The 23,918-nt window shown below is 46.4% G+C and overlaps 1 protein-coding gene across 12 annotated transcripts in view; it reads left to right on the top strand.

Moving 5' to 3' along the window:
• Positions 1 to 15,848, top strand: part of APLP2 (amyloid beta precursor like protein 2) — a 684,051-nt gene extending 668,203 nt beyond the window's left edge. For 10 of the 12 annotated variants that reach the window (XM_078681955.1, XM_078681963.1, XM_078681960.1 and 7 more), the window contains one exon: positions 14,356 to 14,709. In XM_078681955.1, coding sequence (XP_078538081.1) covers positions 14,356 to 14,457 — 102 coding nt within the window. In that variant the 3' untranslated portion in view covers positions 14,458 to 14,709. Of the gene's footprint in view, positions 1 to 14,355 lie in introns of all 12 variants that reach the window. The other 2 variants (XM_078681958.1, XM_078681961.1) reach the window with 2 other exon arrangements.
• The last annotated feature ends 8,070 nt before the right edge of the window (positions 15,849 to 23,918 follow it).

Genomic DNA, 23,918 nt, shown 5'->3' with positions numbered 1-23,918 from the left:
GCACTAGGGTGCGGTGGCAGACAGTGTCGAAGGCCGCGGAGAGGTCGAGGAGGATGAGGGCCGCTGTTTCTCCGTTGTCGAGTAGCGCTCGGATGTCATCGGTGGCTGCGATCAGGGCGGTCTCGGTGCTGTGGTTGGCTCGGAAGCCAGACTGCGAGGGGTCGAGGGATCGTTCGTTTCGAGGAAGGCGGCCAGTTGCTTGTTGACGGTCTTCTCGATGACTTTTGCTGGAAACGGGAGCAGCGAGATGGGGCGGTAGTTCTTGAGGTCGGTCGGGTCGGCCGATGGCTTCTTGAGTAGGGCGCTGAGTTCGGTGTGCTTCCAGCTCTCCGGGAAGGTGGCGGTGTCGAAGGAGGTGTTGATGATGTCCCGCAGGTGGGGTGCGATGACAGCATCGGCCTTGTTGAAGACGTGGTGAGGGCAGGGGTCGGTCGGAGATCCGGAGTGGATGGAGTTCATCGTGCGGACGGTGTCTTCGGTGCTGATCGGAGTCCAGGCGCGGAGGGTGGAGGTGGGGGGCGGTGGTTCGGTCGTGGCGTTCGTCGGTAGAGAGCTGAAGCTGTTGTGTATGTCCGCGATCTTGTTGTGGAAGTAGGAGGCGAGGGAGTTGCAGAGGTCTTGCGAAGGGGTGATGTCGTTGTTTCCGGCGTTGGGGTTGGAGAGGTAATTTTTGCTTTCCATCTTAATCAATCTGTGGAATTGCCCGTTTATTTTGCCAAAAACAGATTCTGTAGCAGAAAGAGCTCTTCACACGCTGGATGTCAAAAGAGCTATACTTTATTACATTGACAGAACTAAACCCTTTAGAAAAACAACCCAACTGTTTGTAGATAAAGGAAAGCCCATCTCCAAAGCTTGAATTGCCAGCTGGATAGTCAATTGTATTCAAATATGCTACCAGAAAGCAAAACACACTTTAACAATTCTCTCTAGAGCGCACTCAACATGCAAACTAGGGGCTTCCATGACATTCTTAGGGAACATTCCCTTAGATGATATTTTAAGGCAGCAACATGGTCTACGTCACACACCTTCACCAAACACTACTGTGTAGACGTGCTGGCAAAACAACAGGCTTCTGTAGGCCAGGCTGTTCTTAAAACAATTTTTCAGACCACAGCAACAGATACAGGTGACCACGGCTAGGGGATAACACGACTATACAGTCTATGCACAAGTTTGTATTCTGCAGCTCAAATGCCTCAAACGGAAAATGCAACTTACCAGTATGCATCTGTTCTTGGCATGTAGACATACGCCCACCCACCGCCTCTATCTGTTCCAGTGTTATCTTACTTAGATACATTACACATGGACATCTTTTCTGGTTCAAACTCCATCATTTCCCTTCATGGCAAAAAACAATCTTAGGGAGGAGTCGCTTATCTCGTGACTACAAAGCCTTCTTTCAAAACAACAACAAACTGCAAACATCCGAGCCCAGCACCAGATGGCGATCTATGCACAAGTATGTCATTCTGCAGCTCTACATGCCAGGAACAGATGAATACTGGTAAGAAGCATTTTATATATATATATATATATATATATATATATATATATATCGTGTTTCGAACCAACCGGCGCCTTTATCACATGACATGCTGTTGTCTCCACCCCCATTTAAAGTGCTCAGTGCAAGTAAACCTAACGAATACAGAGAACAGACTACCTGTCTGAATTCCGATTTCCACATTCACAAGTTTTTGCAGGCTGATGTACATGACTAAAGACTGATCCGTACATGTTGTTAAAACTATGTGCAAAATATGCCTCATTTCTGTATAAATACATTAAAAGTATATATATAGCGTATACACAGTTAAAAAACATATAAACATAATGCATAATTTGATAAATGATAAAGCCATGTGCAGATTACCCAAAAATGTCTGTATAAATACATTGAGGTAGTATTCGCACAGTAAAAATAATTCCAAAACCTTTTTAGCACATGTACTGAATATACCTGTAACATATTATTTTACTGTAACAGGTCATGCCCAATCCTACATTAAATTGTCAGATTAGTACATTGTACATGATCGCCACTAGGAGAATGTTTCGAAGATCAGTCATTAGCAAAGCCAGAGGTACCCCTTGGAAAGTAATTTGTGGGGTCTGGGAGAAAAGGGGGAACAATAAATACAAATATATATAAAGCCTCTAACTCAACCAACATTTATTTACTCAATGGCAAAATTTAGCTCATGACTGTCCCTTTGTTATAGATATGACTAAATGCAACATAGATTCATTCGTTCATATATTTTATTTTTGTTTTCAGTGTTCTTTTATAATTATATTTCACTAGTCGTAGACCATTTTTTTTTATTTGTATTTTTTCAGATATAAAGACCATAAACTTTCTGGGTACTTATATACAGTGCAAATCATACATAATTCAACAAAAAAGTTTTCCTAATATGTGCAGATAAAGCATAATTATGCAATATTAAACATACAAATTGCTATATTAAAGCTTATTCCCTTCCATCATCACAAGTAAACTAACCTCACATTCAGTCATTACATCCCAATCGTACACATACACACATCACATTCATAATTTTCCAGCTTTGAATGGTTTGCAATATACAACTCATGGCGAGAATCCTTCTTTATTTTCCATGGTTGTGCCGCCAGCTGGAAAGTGATCAGGCCGGCGCACGTTTCAGTGGATAGTTAAACTTGAATTCACCTTTATCAGGACCGCTCATTTTCTTTAAATTAATGCAGCAGAGGTTGAAAAGGGGATCAGTAAGCTAAAATCTATTCGATTTGATTAAGCCAACGGCGGAACCAGATGTCCAGTGTGGGCGCCTCTGGAGATATTTTCAATTATTGAGCAAGTTCTCATATGTTGTAGGAGTTCCGCCTGGAATGTTCTCTTTTAAGTTTTCGGCGCTCTTATTATTTATTGGCTCCCTGTAATGTCGGTGCTGCTCGATCTGAAATAAATGGGCCACTGTTTTGGTTTATAGCAGCTGTGATGAATCCAATTTTATTTAATCTCTTTGCGCTCAGTGGATGTCATTGTGTCTTTATGGATTTCCGTGTGGCCCCCAGCCCGCCTGCTCAAAAGATAGGGCTAAAATCAGTCATACCATAAGTGTGATATGAATATATTGTCCTTTTGGGGATGTAGCCTGCTACTTGTAAAATGCAGAAGTGCGTGCAAAATTGCGAAAGAAGTGATGATTTGCGTGTTACTCCAGTATTGGATATTGCATAGATTCACATGCCTGAATCATTCCCCATCGTCGAGACTGGAGTCTCCGGTACATAAAAAAGCAATGCTTAGTAGTGTAGCAAACTGAAAAGAGGCCTAGACCCATTTCCCTTTTGCAACCCATAACCCTTGTTATGTAAAAGAGAGCAAACTTTTCCCTGAACCAATCAGAGCTCCTCACCCTCTAGAACCCTCCTGAGAGAACCTTTTGCTCCTCTGATTTTCAACCGCACGTTGTGCTAGGGAGTCTCCTTTGAGCTCTGCTCAAACTCTTCAGTTCTACTCAACCTGGATTGGATTTGAGAATTTCTTCTTATTCAGATTTAATTACTTGAATTACTACATACTATTTCTCCATCTTCTACCATGGCTGACAAGGAGAAAAAAGGATTTTTTAGAGCTTGTGCCACCTGCTCTAAGAAAAGGCTCTATACAGACGACCCTCATAAGGATTGCATCTACTGCCTTTATCCAGACCATCAGGCAAAGGATTGCAAGGTATGTCATACCTTTTCCAATAAAACTTTGAGGGATCGTGAAGGAAGGCTTTTACTATGGCTTCAAAAGCTAAAAGCCAGGAAGGAAGTAATGTCTAGTGACAGTGAGGAGGAGTCTTCTTCTTCTAGGAGATCTCAGAAAAGGAGCAGATCTCCTCATGCTCATACCTCAGGGGAAAGACCTGAGAAGGCCCTTAAAAAGACCACCCGAGGGTCTTCGGGGCGCAGTCCCTTAAAATCTCCTTCTGTAAAGAAAAGGAGAAGAAAGGTCATGCTTCGAGGGTAAAACATGTCAAGAAAGCAAGCTCAGAGCCCTCAGAATCTCCCCTTAAGGTCAAGATTACGGTCAAGAAAGATCTGCATCGTCGACGGGAGCGTGGACGTGGAAAATTACGTCGTTGACGAAACCTGAGGTCAAAGCTTCTTCAAAGGCTTTATCGCCGTCTACAGTACCGCCGTCGATGACCGTGTTGACGCCGAGATCTGTGGCGACAACGGCATCGGCTACGATCACGTCTTCGATGGGATAGTCGACGACGACAGTGACCACAGGATAGTCGACGACGGTAACGTCAACGGTAGTGTCGGCGACGATGATATCGTCGTCGGTTTCGACGGCGATCTCGTCGACGGGCTCGTTGACGAGGGGAAAAAAAAACAGAACCACGGTTTTTGGCCAGGAAGAGGACAATTACACCAGAACTTACATCTCCAAGTAAGGTGACGCCTCTGGTACCATCTCACCTTTTGGCAGAGGAAGACTCGTAAGAGGATGGAGATGATGGCCATCCTTTAGGTTACGCTAGTAGCCCGTCGCAGTTACATGTAAAGTACCAAGAGGACGACGAATATGAAGAATTTCAAGATCGTCCCCAGCAACAATACCGCTAGGAGTATCAAGAAGACATGACGAGTGTTCCATCTTCTTTGTTAAAAAATCTGCAGTTCATGCTAGAGGATTATAAGAGGAGATATCCTGTACCTCAGGCCTCTAAGGAAGTTCCTGTGGCTACGCCACAACCACGCTCTGTACCAAGTACACCAGTGCGTAGACAAGAGATCTTACCGGAGCCCTTCCTAGATCTCTACCACTGAGATCTCAACAGGAACCAGGGACCACAGATGATGACCAGGAGGAAGGAGAGATCACTGACCCTAGCAGAGAGTGGGACAATTATCTCATTCCGTCACCACCTTCTCCTTCACCGAAGCCTGTTTATTCTCCACCGGAAGACATCGGTGGTTTTCATAACCTGATGGAGAGAGCCACAAGCAGATTCGTGCTCACCATGGCAACGGATAAAGCTGTATTTTTCTTGTATGACTTCAAGGCACCTTATCGTAAGACAGCTCGGTCCTTACCAATTGTCAGTCATCTATGGGAGGAAGTCCTGAAAGTCATGGAAACCCCAGCAACAGTGACTCCAGTGCTTGCCTGACAGGACAAAAAAGATAAAGCGCCTTCAGATGCTCCAGCTTGTCTTTTAGGCCACCCCAAGCCAGACTCACTTAATACCCAAGCGGCTCAGCAGAAATCAAGAAATCCGTCAGCTCCTATTACGACGCCTCCGGACAGAGAGGGTAGTAGATTGGAAAATGCGGGGAAGAGATTTTCCTCCAAGTCTGCCCTGTTAGTGAGAGCTGAGAATGCCCTGGCCATTCTGGGGAAGTACGATAGGCAAATGTGGTGCGTCCTTTCGCCTTACATAGACCGCATACCGGAGGCGGATAGGCAGGAAGCCAGAAACATTCTGCAAGAAGGGGAGAGAACTTTGGCCGAAGTCATAGATTGCGCTATGGACATAGCGACCACAGCATTCTGATCTCTGGGAGGAGCAGCGATACTGCGCAGACCAGGATGGTTAAGGGCAACAGCGTTTAGGCCGAAGGTCCAAAATAAGATCTTGGACCTTCCTTTAAACGGAGAGGATTTATTTGGCAAGCATATAGATGAGGCACTGCAGAGTATCACAAAAGATACGGATACAGCCAAGTCATTGGGAACAGTACAATACAGGAAAGTTCATTTTCGAGGCTCTAAATGTAGAGGCCAATCGTCATACAGAGGAGGATACCAGCAAGGAGGATATTCATCTTACTCCGCCTTATCTCAGCCCTACCATCAGCAGTATACACAGCGCCAGTCAGGAGGCTACACAAAATCTACTCCTAGTGGTAAAGGAGGTCGTCGGGGGAAAGACAACACCCGACGACAATGACAACCTTCAGTATCCGGCTACACCGACTCCTCTGATATCACATGTTCCCCTGGGTAGAAAGATTGCTTATTATTTCCAAAACTGGCAACAGATAACTACGGATCAATGGGTCCTCAACATTATTCAATATGACCACACTCTAGAATTTCTACAAACGCCCCCTCGTACACCGCCATGCATCAGGAGGTCAAGCATTTACATCAAATGAGTAGACCGATTCGCACAATGCGCTGAAAGGGAGCAATAGAAATAGTGCCGAACTCCCAGAGGGGAAGGGGGTTTTACTCCTGATTTTTTTTTCTAGTCAAGAAAAACATTCTTCAATGGCGTCCTATTCTAGACCTCAGATCCCTAAACACCTATCTCAAGAAGCAATCTTTCAGAATGGTTTCTCTTCGAGACATCCTTCTACTATTCGACCCAGGAGATCATATGACCACATTAGCCCTACAGGATGCGTACTTCTCACAGACAGTACCTTCGGTTCATGGTAGCCGGAGAACATTACCAATTCAAGGTACTGCCGTTCGGCCTGAAATCGGCCCCAAGAATTTTTACAAAATGCCTGGCCCCAGTGGCGGCTGTTCTAAGGAAACAGAAACATCAAGTGTTTCCTTACCTCGATGACTGGTTGGTCAAGGCACCAACAGCAGCATTGGCCCGATCGTCAACAGCAGCTTGCGTGGAGTTGTTTGCCAGTTTAGGTCTGACTTTAAACAAAAAAAAATCATCACTTCAACCAACAAAGAACGTCAATTTTTTGGGGGCAATACTGGATACAGAGAAAGGCAACTGAAAATTATCTCTCTCTTCCAAGACTTTGCAAAAAGAAAGTGTATTTCAGTACGCAAGTACAAGCCATTGCTGGGAACAATGTCATCTTGCATTCCCCTCGTGCCTTACTGCAAGTTAAGGATGCGTCCGTTGTAAGAGCAGATCTACAATGGCGTCAAGCGGAGGGATCCTTCGAGGATATAGTTGAAGTAACGCCCGTCATGGTTCAAGCGGTGACATTGTCGACCCAAAAGCGGAATGTCTCGCAGGGTCTTTCATTCCTTACAGAGCCAGCCCCATTGATAGTGACTAAATTTGCGTCCCTAGAAGGATGGGGAGCGTTCCTTCAAGACCTCCAAGTCAGTGACCGCTGGAAATTGCACAAGTAACAACTACACATCAACTTACTAGAACTCAGAGCAGTCCGCTTGGCATTGCTAGCTTTCCTACCAAGGATAAGAAGGCCATCTGTGTTGATAGGAACAGACAACACAACTGCACTACTTAAACAAGCAAGGAGGAACAAGATCACTCTCCCTCTGTCTCAGGAGGCCCAGAGGATATGGAATGGGCGCTGCAACACAGGATATCCATAACGGCAGAACATCTCCCAGGGGACCAAAACGTCAAAGCAGATACTCTCAGCAGGCTCAAGTCCACCTGCCACGAGTGGGAGATCGACCAAGGGGTCCTGGACAGCATTTTTCAAAGATGGGGAGAACCGACAGTAGACCTCTTTGCAACAGCGGACAATAGGAAATGCCGGTTCTTCGCAAGCTGGCCTCCCCAACGGGGTTCTTGGGGGAATGAGTTTTCGATGGCATGGTCAGGCGTCTTTGCCTATGCCTTTCCTCCAATTCCCCTGCTGCCGCGAGTGCTTGTGAAGATCAAGAAAGAACTGTGCAGGACGATCCTCATAGGTCGATGGTGGCCCAGACAACACTGGTTCATGGAGCTTCTGCTGCTGTCGGAGGTCAATCCGATTCGCCTCCAGCCAATACCATCACTATTGACGATGTCCCAGGGACAAGTGCTCCATATGGACCCGAAATCCTTGTGCTTAGCGGCTTGGCTCCTGAGCACTGAGAGACATCCTTTCAAAGGCCAGAGCGGATAGTACGAACTAAACCTACAGAATGAAGTGGAAGAGATTCCGTTTATGATGCCAAAGAAGTAACATTCATCCTATGAATTCAGCACCTCATGAGATTACTCCATACATTTTGCTTTTGGCTAAGTCAGTTTTGGCTCATGGACTATGTTCACATGCCAAAGAGGTGGTGGAGGCTTTATTGGAGGAAAAACTCTGAACAATCCCTTCATGAATTATGAAGGGATTGTTCAGAGTTTTTCCTCCAATAAAGCCTCCACCACTTCTTTGGCATGTGAACAATAGTCCTTTCACAATTAATAAAGCAGCCCTTCCAGCCTATACACAGCGCAGATCTCAAATTCTTATCGTGGAAGGTGGCACTTCTCATCGCGGTCACTTCGGCCAGAAGAGTGGGGGAATTGCAGGCTCTCACAATTCAAGACCCTTTCTTGCAATTTAAGGAGGACAGAATGATTCTCCGAACTAATCCGAAGTTTATCCCAAAAGTACCAACTGACTCATTTGAATGAGCCATTATTTCTAAAATGTTTCTTTTCTCAACCAACAGCGGCGGAAAGAGTTCTACATTCGCTGGACGTCCAGCGATGTCTCAAATTCTGTTTGCAAAAGACTAAACCCTTCCGCAAGTCTTCACAGCTTTTTGTCGCTTTCAGCGCACCCAGGAAAGGCTTCCCTTTATCAAAATGTGGGATTGCCAGATGGATTTCCAGTGCGAAAGGATATTGTCACCAAGCTGCTGGAAAGCCTTTGAACGCATGATTTCGTGCCCATTCAACGAGAGCAGTATCCACCTCCACTGTGTTGTTTGCGGAAATGCCGATCCAGGATATCTGCAGGGCAGCAACCTGGAGATCTAAGCACACTTTCACCATGCATTACTGCTTGGAAGCAGCCGGGGAGAGAGATGTGGCGGTGGGAGAAGCGGTGCCTAGAAATATTATCCAGTAACGGTGAGCCCTCTTTACATCCCTCCGTCCTTTTTTCTTGGTTACAAATGCAAATTTTTTCTATTGCTATGTTTAGTAACTGTGATTGCAATATTAATATGCAGAATTCTAAACTAACTATGTACAGGATGATGCTGTATTAAGTAACTATATGAAGAAAAAAAATTGCTTTATGCTACTGCTCGCTATTCTGATTCAGGCATGTGAATCTATGAAAGCTCCAATACTGGAGTAAGAAAACAATTTACTTACCTGTAACTGTAGTTCTCCAGTATTGGAAGCTTTCATAGATTCACATGCGACCCACCCTCCTCCCCTGAGAGGCTCAATTTGGATTTAGCACAAAGAGAGTTTTATGCACAAGTGCGCGAAAATCGGAGGAGCAAAAGGTTCTCTCAGGAGAGTTCTAGAGGGTGAGGAGCTCTGATTGGTTCAGGGAAAAGTTTGGTCTCTTTTGCATAACAAGGGTTATGGGTTGCAAAAGGGAAATGGGCCTAGGCCTCTTTTTAGTTTGCTATACTACTAAGCATTGTTTTTGTATGTACCGGAGACTCCCGTCTCGACGACGGGGAATGATACAGGCATGTTAATCTATGAAAGCTTTCAATACTGGAGAACTACAGTTACAGGTAAGTAACTTGTTTTCTTCTTATTACTCACTGAGCATTTCCACGCAAATAAAGTGCAGAAGTGCCCTAACGAGCTGATTGTGAAAATGTCCAATATGAAGCCATGTTCACAATAAAAGCAGTAAAAATTAATATATATATATATATATATATATATATATATATATATATATATGTATATCATGTGACCAAGGCCCTACGCGGGCTGAAACGCGTCGTGGCGGTTGTGTTGGGCTTAAAACAATAAAATTTGCGCCATCTACCTGGGTTCGCCTCGTCTTCGTTCAGAACAGGAGTGTGGCTGGAGGACGATTCCTTTATTTATATATATTTATATATATATATATGTATGTATGTATATATATGTGTATATATATATATATATATATATGTGTGTATATATATATATATATATATATTTATTTCCTTACAGATTTATTTGGTACGCAATCTGTCTTTTGTTCTGACTGCGGCCTGGAGACTTTTTACTATGTTTTCTATGGATGCTTCTAGGCGCATCATTTAAAGTCCAGTAAAACTTTATTTGAGGTCCGCCACTGCGTTGTGCTCTGGGGTTCCTTTCGCTTGAACCCTTCTTATGTTACCATATTTGATGTTGGTTTTCATGCACCTTCATCCCCTTAGTGGTGGTTATTGGCATTGGGTTGCTTCTGTGTATTGTACTTCTGCATATCTCTTCGTATTGTTTTTAAAGGCAATATCCCAATTATTATTTCTCTCTTGTGGTGGCGTAAGCATACTTTTAGATTCTTCCCCCCCCCCCATTTTCTTTCCAGGGGGATAGATGTATCTATCTAGAGATCTACAAGTGTTTCTTAATAATAATTTACGTATATATATTTCCATATACATATGTATATTTCAGTGAATTTCCTGGAGCTCTTCATGTCTCTAGCTCTTTCTTCTATTTATGGCCGCTTTTAACAGATAGTTATTGCGATTGTTGTAACTCCGCTAGCATGTTTCTTCTGCGATATTAAGAGATTGATCAGTAGCATTTCAAAGGTTCTGTGTTCCACACGACCTATTCAGTGTTATAGATTTATTCTACGTTCACTTATAGCCTTGTTAGATAAATTACTGGCATTTCTCTTGCCATGAATATTTTTCCTTCACACTGTTGGTGTTATCTAGTCTAACCTGTGGTTTCTTTTGGTTATTGTCACATTTTATGTCGGGGTCAGATGCTGTCTGAGTTGAAACGTTCTTGTTTTTCCTGTTGCATTCTTTTGACTGATGTTTTAGGTCAATGATTCAAAAAGGGGGGGTGGTGATGGACAGAGTATCTGAATTAAGCAAAAGATCAGGGCTTGATCCATCACCGTTTTTTAGCTCACTGCACCATCCCAGTTCAGAACCTGGCTACATGCAAATTAGTCTGTCCCTGGCCCAGTGCATCATGGGAACAGGGCAGACCAAACTACCAAGCCAATTCTTTACTGGAAAGGAAACAAGCTTCGGGTGACCGGTTTTTGGCATTACAGCCGTCTTCGGCCCGGCTTTCTTGAATCCTGATGGTGCAGTTAGCAAGGGACTCACATCTGAGCATACCCTTCCACGCTTGTGGTGGCCAAAACGATTCAAAAAGGGGGGTGGTGATGGACAGAGTATCTGAATTAAGCAGAACACTCCTACCCAGTCAAGAGATCAGGGCTTGATCCATCACCGTTTTTTAGCTCACTGCACCATCCCAGTTCAGAACCTGGCTACATGCAAATTAGTCTGTCCCTGGCCCAGTGCATCATGGGAACAGGGCAGACCAAACTACCAAGCCAATTCTTTACTGGAAAGGAAACAAGCTTCCACGTATAAGTGTATATATGTGTATATGAAATATAAATCTTCAATGATAAATCTATTACAGATATTTGGCTTCAGGTGTAGTTATTTTTTTGTTATTAAATTAATCAGATTATCAGTCCAAATGTATTTTGTGGTTTCGAAACTATATATTATTATATATATATATATATATATATATATATAAATATAAGTGTAAGATGTTGATTTCTATCCTTTTTTGTTTGATAGACCTCTTGTATATGAAGGTCATTTGTACTGACTTGTCTTGTAAAAATGGAATGTCACTCTTTAAATCAAATTAGGCTTTTATACAATATGCACGTATGTATGTATTAGTATATGAACACATCTAAGTGTATATATGTGTATACTTAGATAAACATATATGTACACGTAACAGAGCAGTATTCTCTTTATTAAATGGATACGTGGGCATTGCAAAGACATTTACGTAAAGGGACTTCCAAATGAGATTAATGCAAATTTTGTGTTGATCATCATAAATGTAAGGGAGACGGGTAGTTGGAGTTGAGTAGAGTAAATGTGCCGCCTCCCCATCTCTGATATGATGGATGCACTCTAATATTTGAGTTTTAGCTTGATATCTGATGTCACACTGGGGTGTAGCTTGTTTCCTTTCGAGTAAAGAATTAGCTTGGTAGTTTGGTCTGCCCTGTTCCCATGATGCACTGGGCCAGGGACAGACTAATTTGCATGTAGCCAGGTTCTGAACTGGGATGGTGCAGTGAGCTAAAAAACGGTGATGGATCAAGCCCTGATCTTTTGACTGGATATGAGTGTTCTGCTTAATTCAGATGCTCTGTCCATCACCACCCCCTTTTCTGAATCGATGTTTTAGGTCAGGCGGCATACTCTTTTTCATAGTTTTCGGTGTACAATTCTTATGCACCTGGTTCCTTATGTGGGAGCTTTGGGACTGAGTTTGATATATGCATAGCTTATTGATTGCGTGTGGTATTGTTCCTCAGTTGTTCTTTCTTCCGGGAACCTTGTCTAAGGATACTGGAACATTCTTTTATAGTCTCAGTTCAACGTCCCTCCTCCAGGAATGTTATGGCTTGGGCATCTGATTCTCCAGCTAGATGTCTCTGTCAGATTACCTTTGGTAGCAATTGATCTGGTAGAGACAGGATCTAGTCACAGATTCCTTGCGCCCCTTCCGTCCTCCCCGCACTGGGAACTTGCTTTCTATCTTTCTTATGAGCCTGATAAAGAGATATTCTCCTTGCAGATATCCTTGTTGTGTTACAGGTTCATTCATGTTTAATTTCTAGTTCTCGTCTGCCCAGTACTTTCGTGCTCTTGGTGGTTATATCTCTCTCGTTGGAGATTTATGAAAACATTGCTGTTCTTGCTTTCTGCCCTGAGTCTTTTTAGATATTGTGCATCTGTTGATTGTTTCTCTCTCTCACTTTTGCATTTAGCAGGTATGTGACACATGGTGTCTGTCGTCTTGGCACACTGTTCCAATAGGCAGTTTCTGTGTGTGGCTCCACGTTTATAGCGTCGACAATAGTAGCGAGGAAACTGACATTAGCGCGTCGGCAGGGGTGTTATATGGACTCCGCTGGCATCACATCTGGGTACGACGTCGCTGTGGAGTCACTCGACGCCCTCTGTCGGCACGTAGAAGTACTGTGTGTAAAAAAAAATCCCAGATCCAGTCTGTAGCATGGGGAAGATTCTAAAGCAAAGAATCTGAGGCTGTATCCAGTTTCTACCTGATACATAGTTACCGAATATAAGGAACTCGTTCTTCATGAAAGGACTTTTAGAGCCCTTCCTCCAGTGTTGACTTGAAATTCCATGGGAACTAAACTCTGTTGTGCCAACTGTTGTTGCCTCCTTTTGAACCCATCAATAGAGAGCGTGTGAAATTACTTTCATAGAAAGCTGTGGTTCTGCTTGCTCTCACCTCAGTAGGGAGAGCCAAAGAATCACTGTGTTCCCCTGTAAATCTATACCTTCACATCACCAAAGATGAGTCGATTTTATGAACCCACACAAAATTCCTGACTTAACTTCTACACACTTGAATGAATATATCATCTTGCGTAATTTGTTCCCAAATCCATCCATCACTGCAAAGAGATACTTGCACTCGCTGCTTGTCCGCATGTACATCAGGTTCTAGATGGACAAAACCAAGCACGTGTGTTCTTTAATCAATTACTTGCCTCATTCAGCCATAGAGGAAGCGCCTCCTCGCTGTCCATGCAAGGCATTGTGTACTGGCCGTCTGCCTACCTCATCCTTTAGAGCAGTGTGAGGGCTCAATCCACCAGAAGCATAGCAACAACAGCTTGTTCTATCCTGGTGTGTCTTTGCAGAATTTTTACCATGCGTGCGCATAGAAAAGCAGGCATTACTGCTGGGACTTGAATGTAGCAGTTGGCTCAGTAGGGGAGCACTTAGTTCTGTGTAAGCTGTTTGAATAAAGTGAGCCAGCTGCTCTCTATTCAAATGTTATGTAGTGTTTGATATTCTGATTTAAACATCTGACTATATGAGCTATCCAATGTTGTGGAAGAAATTACTTTTTCATAACACCAGTTCTCCAGCATTGTTATCTTTGTTATACTCACATGCGACCCTCCCTTCTCCGTAGTCAGAAGCTTACTGATTCTTATGTGTACTTTTCACCCTTCTGGTATGAAATCTGAGCTTCCATGGTATCTAGGGGGTTAGGAGCTCTCGAGCACTTCTATCTCATTAAGAGAAGTTCAAGTTGTTTCAAATGAGGTGATCTCTGCACCTAACAATCATTCCTACAATTTAAGTTACTAGGATTCCCAGCCTGGCAATGGGGAATGATTCAAACATGTGAATATATGAAAAATACCAGTGCTGGAGAGCTGGACATACAGGTAAGTAACTCATTTTGGGAGGTCGCAAAGTGGCCAAATGCGTTACTGTAGGTCATTCTATTTATTATGTTGCTAACGAAATTTTGACATATGTAATTATTATTGGGAGTTAAAGAAACACTGGGGTGAGAAATTACTCAACCAAACTGATGTGCATGAACAAAGTTTCTGTGGTCTGTTAGCAGAACCTTTAACCTTTATTGATGACACCTTTAATTTGTTCCCACACAGGTTGACCCAATGCTTACCCCAGAGGAGCGCCACCTGAGCAAGATGCAGAACCATGGCTATGAAAACCCCACATACAAATACCTGGAACAGATGCAGATCTAAGAGCAAGGGACGCAAACTTAGCCTTTTAGGCACAGAAGAGGGCAAAATGGGGAGGGAGGGGAGATTTCGAGTCTGGGATCAACTACTGACCAACTGTTGCTTATGAGGTGGCTTCATCTTAAACACTGAACTCTGATCATTCGCCGACAAAAAAAACTACTGTAGACTGCAATTTTTTTCCATTCTTTTGAGATGGGTGCGAAATAATTATATATTAAATATAAATCTTCAATGATAAATCTATTACAGATATTTGGCTTCAGGTGTAGTTATTTTTTTGTTATTAAATTAATCAGATTATCAGTCCAAATGTATTTTGTGGTTTCGAAACTATATATTATTATATATATATATATAAATATAAGTGTAAGATGTTGATTTCTATCCTTTTTTGTTTGATAGACCTCTTGTATATGAAGGTCATTTGTACTGACTTGTCTTGTAAAAATGGAATGTCACTCTTTAAATCAAATTAGGCTTTTATACAATATGCACGTATGTATGTATTAGTATATGAACACATCTAAGTGTATATATGTGTATACTTAGATAAACATATACATATATGTACACGTAACAGAGCAGTATTCTTTTTATTAAATGGATACGTGGGCATTGCAAAGACATTTACGTAAAGGGACTTCCAAATGAGAAAAATGCAAATTTTGTGTTGATCATCATAAATGTAAGGGAGACAGGTAGTTGCATAGTTGGAGTTGAGTGGAGTAAATGTGCCGCCTCCCCATCTCTGATATGATGGATGCACTCTAATATTTGAGTTTTAGCTTGATATCTGATGTCACACTGGGTGCTAGTGAAAGATTTGCATTTAGTACTATTACCTGCTCTCATTACAGTGCAGAGTAACAGGTGCTATCTGACAGTCCAAGGTCTGAAGGGTACCAGTCCGGGCTCAGGTGCTAGACATAGATTTACAGCAAATTTCTGCTTTTATGCACACATGGTTGATGTGGAACGAATACATCGTCAGGCAACTAAGTCCACATCGCAAGCAATATTGTGCCAGGTAACAGGCAGGGTGAATTGTGAAGCCTTCTCTTCATTCCTTGAATTTTTGCCTTTTGAGAAAGAGATACTGCTTGTTTACAGCGACCGCTGAGAGTACTAAGGTTAGCTTCAATCACCATCCTATCGCTGTATCACTTGTATAGTTAATGTTGACCCTCACCGCTTTTCTAAGTTTTGAGTTGTAGTAGTCTGTAATGTACTTTCTTTCTTGCCTTTTTCTTTATGTTTGGTTTTCTGTAACTGTTGTTTTTTATTTCCTCTGGCACTATGCACAAAATTTGAATTTCAACCTGCAAGCTCCTCTGTGTAGTCTGTGGGGAATGTAAAAAGTTTAAACACATCAATAAACACACTAACTTCCATAGCGGTTTGCTTCTTTTGTGTTGAACTGAGCGCACTCCTAGACTAGTATTAATTTGCCCTTCCTTTATTGTCTGACATAAGTAACGTCCGGAACAAAGATTAATCACAATGACACCATGGTTTCCACTGCACGTTATTACAGTTTTACAACACTATAAATGACCGTTTTCCTAAAACTTGACTCTGTGGCACTTGACTTATCTATTTCAGGAGGATGAAAGATTAAACATGCCATAACAGGATTCAAACGTGCATCCTGTTTATACGTGGATTTCTGAAGGTATAGCGTACACAATATGCCAACAGACAGGCGGTCTACAGCTGGAGGTGTGGTTTACATGCTGTGACCACCTGGAGCTGTGTATCCAAACTGCGCGTCAGGTTGGCCAGTATTTTGATTGTGGCCAGCCTGACATGCGCGGTTGAGACTTTCCCAGCCATTGCCATCTGTGAGCTAGGGAAGCAGACACACCAGCCCCATCGGTCTCCTATGGAGCGTTGTGTTCATCTGTCCCAGCCAATCCTTGCAGTGCTCTTATCCTGTTAATGATCATAAACCGCATAATAGCATTGCTTTCATTGGCTGAGGCGTGTAGTTTCCCCATGCTCAACATGCAGAGCTCTTCAGTGCAGTAAACCGGCAGCGCAGTGAATTTTAAAAGAGTCGGCCCAGCATGGAAAGATCAGGTAAGTTGTTATTAGTTTTTTTTTTATGGTTTGAGTCCTGCGTAAATGTAACTATTGCTCATGTTAAGTGCTCCCCCTACTGTGAAAGATCGAATACAGAGGGGAAAAAGAATAGACATGTGTAGCAGCCGCATGCTTCCAATTGCATTGTAACATCAAAAATGTCACAAGGCCATTATAGGTATCATGCGCCTGCTACACCTCTATTGTTTTTCCCTGGTATTTATCTAACGCAAACTCAATCTCTTAAAGAAAGAGATCCCTTCACATGAGCGCTAGTTACATTTACATCTGTAAATGTAACTAGTGCTCATGCTACGGGCTCCCATAATGCAAAAGCTAGAGTTTGTGCTATTTAAATACCGGTGAAACAACGTATCCTATGTATGCCTCTCCATTTTCAAGTGACACCAGCTGCCACTGATTACTCACGCTTCATACGCACAATTTAATCCACAATTGCACACACATTAAAACTGGATTGTAAATAAATGCACTAAATAACAAATGCATTCAAATTAAGCTTTCAAATAGATTAATTTCCCTCTCTATATATGTAGTAACAGAACCCAGAGGCTAGGAGAAGTGTGGCTCAATGGTTAGAGCGCCAGACCCTGATGCAGAGGTCTGGCCCGGGACCAGGGTTCAATTCCTGCCTCGGCGGGTCTTGGGCTCAATTTCCTCGAACCTGATAATTCTCGCCTCAGTGCCTATTCTAATCATGGGTCCCACTCTGCAACTCTGGGCAATAGCTTGCTTAATCTCCACAACGGCCCCAACAGTGCTGGGATGCCTGGCTTCACCTTGGGGGTGCCCAGGAGTGGGCATTTCACAGGTAAAAGCCAGGAAGGGTTCCACAGCGATATGCGTACAGCGCCAAGACACCTCAGGGTATAAGTGCGCTATACTAGTACGAATTCATTTCTTTCATTTCATTTCAGGAGATTAAAAACATTCTTCATCCCGCCAGATTTCTTCCCAAAATGTCGCAGAGGCACTGCATTGCGCCTATTTAGTTGTAACGTTGGACTGCTAAATACACATTGGTGCTGTGCAACAAAACTTGGATTTCTTACTGGTTTACATTTTTGTATATCTGCCTAGAAACTAGTAAAACGTCTACAAGATTGAAATAGAGGCATTTGCAATAGAATTATCCCAAAAATATGCTTTCAGGTCTTCTCGGTTTGTGGTGTAGTATTCTCTAATGGGAGGCATATTTGAAACACTGTACTTAAGTTTTTCTTTCAGTGGGAACATAGGTAATGATTGCTTTAATATGAACATGGTTCTGAATTCGGGATGTGATAGATGTAGGTGAATCCAATTTTTCCAGCAATAGCAGTTAAGTGAGAATAAGAGTAGGGAGCCTCTCTGGTGCTAAATGTGGCACCACATTAGGTGTTTAAAATATTAAGCAGTTAAATCCATGAAACCTCTCCGGGAGAATCATCTAGAATGGAAGAGGCTGTGACCGTGGATCCATTGTAAAATGATTTGGACTGTGCCGCTCCTGGCAGCAGCGCTTGATGCCTTTAAAGCAGAATTTCCATGTTTTATTATGCCAAGTATATCATGTAATCAGTGGTTGAACGAGGCGGCGTCTGACAAGGTCGCTGTGGTAGAAATCTGAAAGAGACACGTTAGTGATAGATTCCTTACCTTAGAATATCCCCAGGCGTCAGACTGGATCCGGAAATTTTTGCATAGCAGTACCCTTGCACGTCGGTAGGCGTCGTCTGCGGCTCCGTGTCCGTCGTGATGATGTCGTCGGAGAACTTAGACGCTGCGTGCTGACGTCAGTTCTTTTTCTTTTCCGCGCCAGCAGCGCAGATCCGGAAAAAGTAGTACCCTAGTAATTTTTTTACTAAACTTTTTTGATCCCTTTTGATCATTTTTCGAGTCTTCGACTCCCAATGGTGCCGATAGAGATGCCAGGTTTTAAACCCTGTGAGGACTGCGACCGACTGATGTCGGTCACCGACCCTCACTGTCGGTGTCTCCACTGTCTCGGCGTCGACCACGACGACAAGACCTGTTCCGACTGCCGGGCCCTAACTTCGAAAGCTAGGCGGTCCCGCAAGCGACTCGAACTCCGGCAGTCGGCCCTGCGCCGAGAGAGGTCCCAGTCCGGACGGAGGTCGAGGGACCGGTCGCGGGAGCGGAGCCATCATAGCTCCGGGAGTCGACATCACTCCCCAGGGTCGAAGTCGTCAGGTAAGCACAAGAAGTCGAAGAGACGTCATCGCTCTTCCGACTACCCCCCCCCCCCACCTCCCCTCCCCTCCCCCCACGCTCGTACGACGCGGCCGAGGGTTCGGGTGACACCGCCCACGCGGCTCCATCGGAGTCGCGGGAGTCGCGTCCGGCCCCATACCCTCCGGTCCCTGGGCCGCGCGCGACGCCGGAGGAGATTGAGCGGTTCCTCATGGCCATGAGGTCCCTCACTCCCTCGGCGGGCTCCGCGGCGCCTTCGGGCCCCGCGGACCCGTCTGGGGACCCTAGCGGGTCGGGGGCTTCGGCCCCGACGCCGTCGGGTGCTCCGGGCCTGGCGCCGCAGGCCCCCACTGGATCCGGATCCGGGTCGTCGCCGGTGGACCTAATGACCTCCCCGGCGCCGTCCCTCAGGTGTCACCCCCAGCGCCATCTTCGGGCGGCACCGTCCCCGATGCCTCCCTCGCTCTGGTACGGCGCCGCTTTCGATGCCGTTTGTAGATTTTTACTTCAATGAACCGGCCCCATCCTTTGACAACCCTGAATATCAGGAGAAAGGTCATGAGGAGAATTGGGAGGGGTCTGAGGACCCTCTGACACGGGAGTGTCAGTCCCAGGAGGACTGGACATGTGGACTTGGGGATGCCAGTGGTCTGGATACCTCGCTGGACACTGGTTTTGTCTCACCTCCTACCGTGGCTACGGAGGAGGGGGCAGCCTACAGTGTGGTGCTGACGCGGGCAGCCAAGGCCTTGGGCCTTGAGCTCCCCGTCGCGGCCGTGAGGACTAACCATCTCAATGAGGTCCTTAAACCGCAGTCAAGCTCGGCTGAGCCTCTGCTGCCATTTAATGAGGCCTTGACCGACGCTCTTTTGGGCACTTGGTCCAGGCCCGCTACAGGTTCGCCTGCAGATAGGAACATGGCCAGACGCCACTGCCCGGCCCCTTGTTTCCTGTCCACCCACCCCACCCCCGAGAGCCTGGTTATTCAGGCTTCGAATTCCCAGACCACATTTCCGTCGGCTCCGCCTGACAGGGAATCCAAGAGGTATGAGCAATACGGCAAGAAGGTATTCTCCTCCCTGAGTCTGGGACTGCAGTTTTCGGACACTGCATGCTTCTTGGGCCGTTACACCCACTCCCTGTGGGATACGGTCGCGGCTGCCAGAATGCCCGTTGGAGGTACGGGCTAAACTCGGCCAAGCCCTTGTGGAAGGCCGAGATGCAGCACGTTATTCTATTCGGTGTGGACTGGATACCACCGACTCACTGGGCAGAGCGATGGCAACGACGGTGGCGATTCGTCGCCACGCCTGGTTGAGGTCTGCCAACTTCTCGGCTGATGTCCAGAACACACTCATGGACCTGCCGTTTAATGGCCGTCGCCTTTTTGGCGACAAGGTAGACCATGCGTTTGAGCGCTTTTAGGACTTCAGGGCTACGGCCAAGTCCTTGGGCCTTTCGGCCCCACGCCAGCAAACGGGTGCCTTTCGCTCCTTTCGTGGCCAAGGAGGGGGTGTACCCACACGTGCTGCCAGCCACGCACCGCAGAGTAATACCCAATGTGGTGGCGGCCGTGGAAACCGCCGTGGCGACGGTCGGGGACAACGGCGAGGACAGTCCACACCTTCCCCCGCAGCACCCGCATCAAAACCCTCATGGTCCGTGCTTTCAGGCCCATGTGTCGCCAGTGGGGGGCAGGGTTCGCCATCACCTCCTCCACTGGCGCACTGTCACATCGGACAGGTGGGTGCTGCAAATCGTCCAAAGGGGCTACTCCCTCCCCTTCAAGGCGACCCCTCCAGCCATGCCACCGCAGAACCACCGTGTATCGGGGGATCATTTGCGACTTCTGCAGGAGGAAGTTACGGCCCTCTTGGCCAAGGGGGCCGTCGAGCGCGTTCCTGGGCCAGAAGTAGGGTGTGGTTACTACTCCCACTACTTTCTGGTACCCAAGAAGGGCAAAGGGGGCCTACGCCCTATCTTGGACCTACGGAACGTCAACAGCTTCCTCCGGCAGGAGAAGTTCAAAATGCTGACTCTGGCTCAGGTCTTGGCTGTCCTGGACCCAGGAGACTGGATGGTAGCGTTGGACTTGCAGGACGCTTATTTCCATATCCCTGTCCTGCCGGCCCACCGGTGCTACCTGCGGTTCACGGTTGGCCACAAGCACTTTGAATCGACTGTGCTCCTCTTCGGCCTTACCAGCGCCCCACGGGTGTTCTCAAAGGTGATGGCGGTGGTCGCAGCTCACCTGCGCAGGTTAGGGGTTTCAGTGTTCCCCTACCTCGACGACTGGTTGTTGAAGGCGGGCTCGCCCCAGACAGTCGTCAGCCACCTCCAGACAATGGCAGACCTCCTGCACCGGCTGGGGTTCTCCATCAGTGTGCCGAAGTCACACCTGTGCCCCTCTCAGAAGCTCCTCTTCATCTGAGCGGTTCTCGACTCGGAGCAGTTTCGGGTCTATCCTCCCGAACAGCGGGTTCGGGATATTCAGTCTCTGATTCCACTCTTTCAGCCTTTATCCCGGGTCTTGGTCAGGTTGACGCTGCGGCTTCTGGGGCTGATGGCCTCCTGCATCCTTCTGGTGCATCACGCCCGGTGGCGGATGCGGGCTCTGCAGTGGGACCTGAGGTTTCAGTGGGCCCAGCATCAAGCCAACCTATCCGACTATGTCCTGATCTCGGAGGGCACTGCGAGACAGCTGCAGTGGTGGCTCACGGACCGCAATTGGGTCAGCGGCAGATCCCTCTCCCTTCCCCAACCGGAGCACGTTGTTGTGACGGACGCGTCCCTCCAGGGCTGGGGAGGCCACATGGGAGAGGCGGAGATCAGAGGTCTCTGGTCTCCGGCGGAGTCCCGGCTCCATATCAACCTTTTGGAGTTGCGGGTGATTCGTCTAGCACTGAAGGCATTCCTCACCTCTGTTCGGGGAAGTGTAGTGCAGGTGTTCACGGACAACACCACCGCCATGTGGTACTGCAACAAACAGGGCGGGGAGGGGTTGTGGACCCTTTGCCAGGAGGCTCTGCGCCTCTGGCAGTGGTGGAACATCAGGGCGTGACCCTGGTGGTTCAACATCTGGCAGGTTCTCTGAACGCCAGGGCGGACGAGCTCAGCCGTCGGTGCATGATGGATCACGAATGGCGTCTGAACTCGGACGTGGCGCAAGGCCTCTTTTAGCAGTGGGGAGAGCCTTGGTTAGATCTATTCGCCACAGAAGAGAACGTGCAACATCAGTTATGGGCGTTGGAATTTCCAAGGCGGCACTCGCTGTGAGACGCTTTTCGTCGCGAGTGGAGTTGCGGTCTGTTGTACGCCTTTCCGCCTATACCACTTCTGCCCAGAGTGCTGAAGAAGATCAGGCGCGACCGGGCCCAAGTCATCCTTGTGGCTCCGGACTGGGCACGAAGGTACTGGTATCCAGAGCTACTCAGTATGTCAGTCGATCCCCCGGTTCGTCTGCCTCTTCAGGAGGACCTTCTGTCGCAGCAGCAGGGGACGGTCCTCCACCCGAACCGGTCCAGTCTCCACCTCCATGCTTGCAGATTGAGCGGCGACAGTTGAGGCCATTTGACTTGTCTCCTGAAGTCTGTAATGTCATTCTGGCAGCCAGGCGTCCCTCCACAAAATCGGTATACGCCTGCAGGTGGAATAGATTTGTGGCATGGTGCACAGCAAAGGCTGTGGATCCACTTTCTGCCCCTCTTTCTGAGGTTCTTCTCTTCCTTCTTTCTCTCGCCCAGCAGGGCTCTCCTCCGGGCACTATCAAGGGCTACCTTTCTGCCCTTTGAGCCTTTCTAAGGCTGCCTGATCAACCTTCTTTGTTCAAGTCCCCTATTGTAAATCGTTTTCTGAAGGGCATCACACACATGTTCCCTCCTGTTCCGTTTGTGATGCCTCAGTGGGGCTTGAACCTTGTTCTTACATTTCTGATGTGCGCTCCCTTTGAGCCACTTCACAACTGCCCTCTCCGCCTTCTTACTCTGAAGACTGCTTTCCTGGTTGCCATCACCTCTGCCAGGAGAGTGTGAGCGAGCTCCAGGCTCTTTCGTCTAAACCCCCTTTCTGTAGTAGGGGATCTCTGTGTATAGTCATAATCTAGTGATTAGTCCCGCTCATGTGCGTGGACCCCGGCAATCAAAAATAATCTCTTAAGCTGTCAGAAAACTGCAGAACTGCAAAGACACTTAAGAGATAATTTAAAGACAAATAATGCAGCCTATATCCACAGGCTACACTGTCCAGTACTTGAACTAGAAATTCCACCAAAACACACACACACAACAGCACAGTCTGCCCAGTTTCCTTCATAGAGAAACTTGCCTCTACCAGTAAAATCCTCTGGAATGATAGAGAGAAAGGTATGGACAGACAAGCCCCATAGGCTGCCATTATGTGGCTTAAATAGGATACTGTGCCTTTAAGAGAACCGTCCAGAACTTTCTCCCAGTATCCCAGAATGCATAGCAGGTCCCACTTACTTTCAGTTCTTTTTTCCGGCTCCTGCTAACAGGACCCTGGTGCATTGAGCTCTCCCTTTTTCAAGGGTTTATTGGATTTTATGCACTTTTTGACTTAAAAGTGTTTTCTGTTGTTAATACTTGGTGTTTATCTTCATTCCTGGGAGTTTGGTCAGGCTTTTAGTGCTCTAAAATGCCTGCTCTGTTTGACAAGTGCCCTGCATGTGGAAGGAAGAAGGCCAAGTCGGATTCACACGACGTCTGCATTCTCTGCCTCCCTGAAGAACATGTTCCTGAAGGCTGTGACATTTGTCAGACCTTTTCAACAAGGACCCTGAGGGAAAGGCTGAAGATTAGGCTCCAAGGCCTAGAGGAGAGATGACTGCAGGCTGCAGGTGGGTCTGGGCAGGCTGGGAAAGCTCCCTCTGCCCCTGCTGAGGCCTCTGGGGGGCTCCCCAGAGGCAGGAAGACCAGCAAACGATCCCGGTCTCCATCGATTGCATCGACTACGATGTCGAGAGGGATGACGACGGTGTGTTCCCCATCTCCCCAGGGCTCCGGGTCGAGACAGCGTGGAAAGTCGACGTCGAAAGGCCTGGGCAGGCCGCCGTCGAAGTCACCGTCGACGGCGTCTTCGTCGGCGCAGTCGTCGGCGTCGAGCCATCGGCGTCGAAGGAGGACCAGTAGGCATCGGCGCTCGCCGCC

This window comes from Lissotriton helveticus, chromosome 3_1, assembly GCF_964261635.1.
Source record: "Lissotriton helveticus chromosome 3_1, aLisHel1.1, whole genome shotgun sequence".
Lineage (NCBI taxonomy): Eukaryota > Metazoa > Chordata > Amphibia > Caudata > Salamandridae > Lissotriton > Lissotriton helveticus.
Note: the sequence above shows the minus strand (reverse complement) of the source record. Positions and strands in the feature narration are given on the sequence as shown.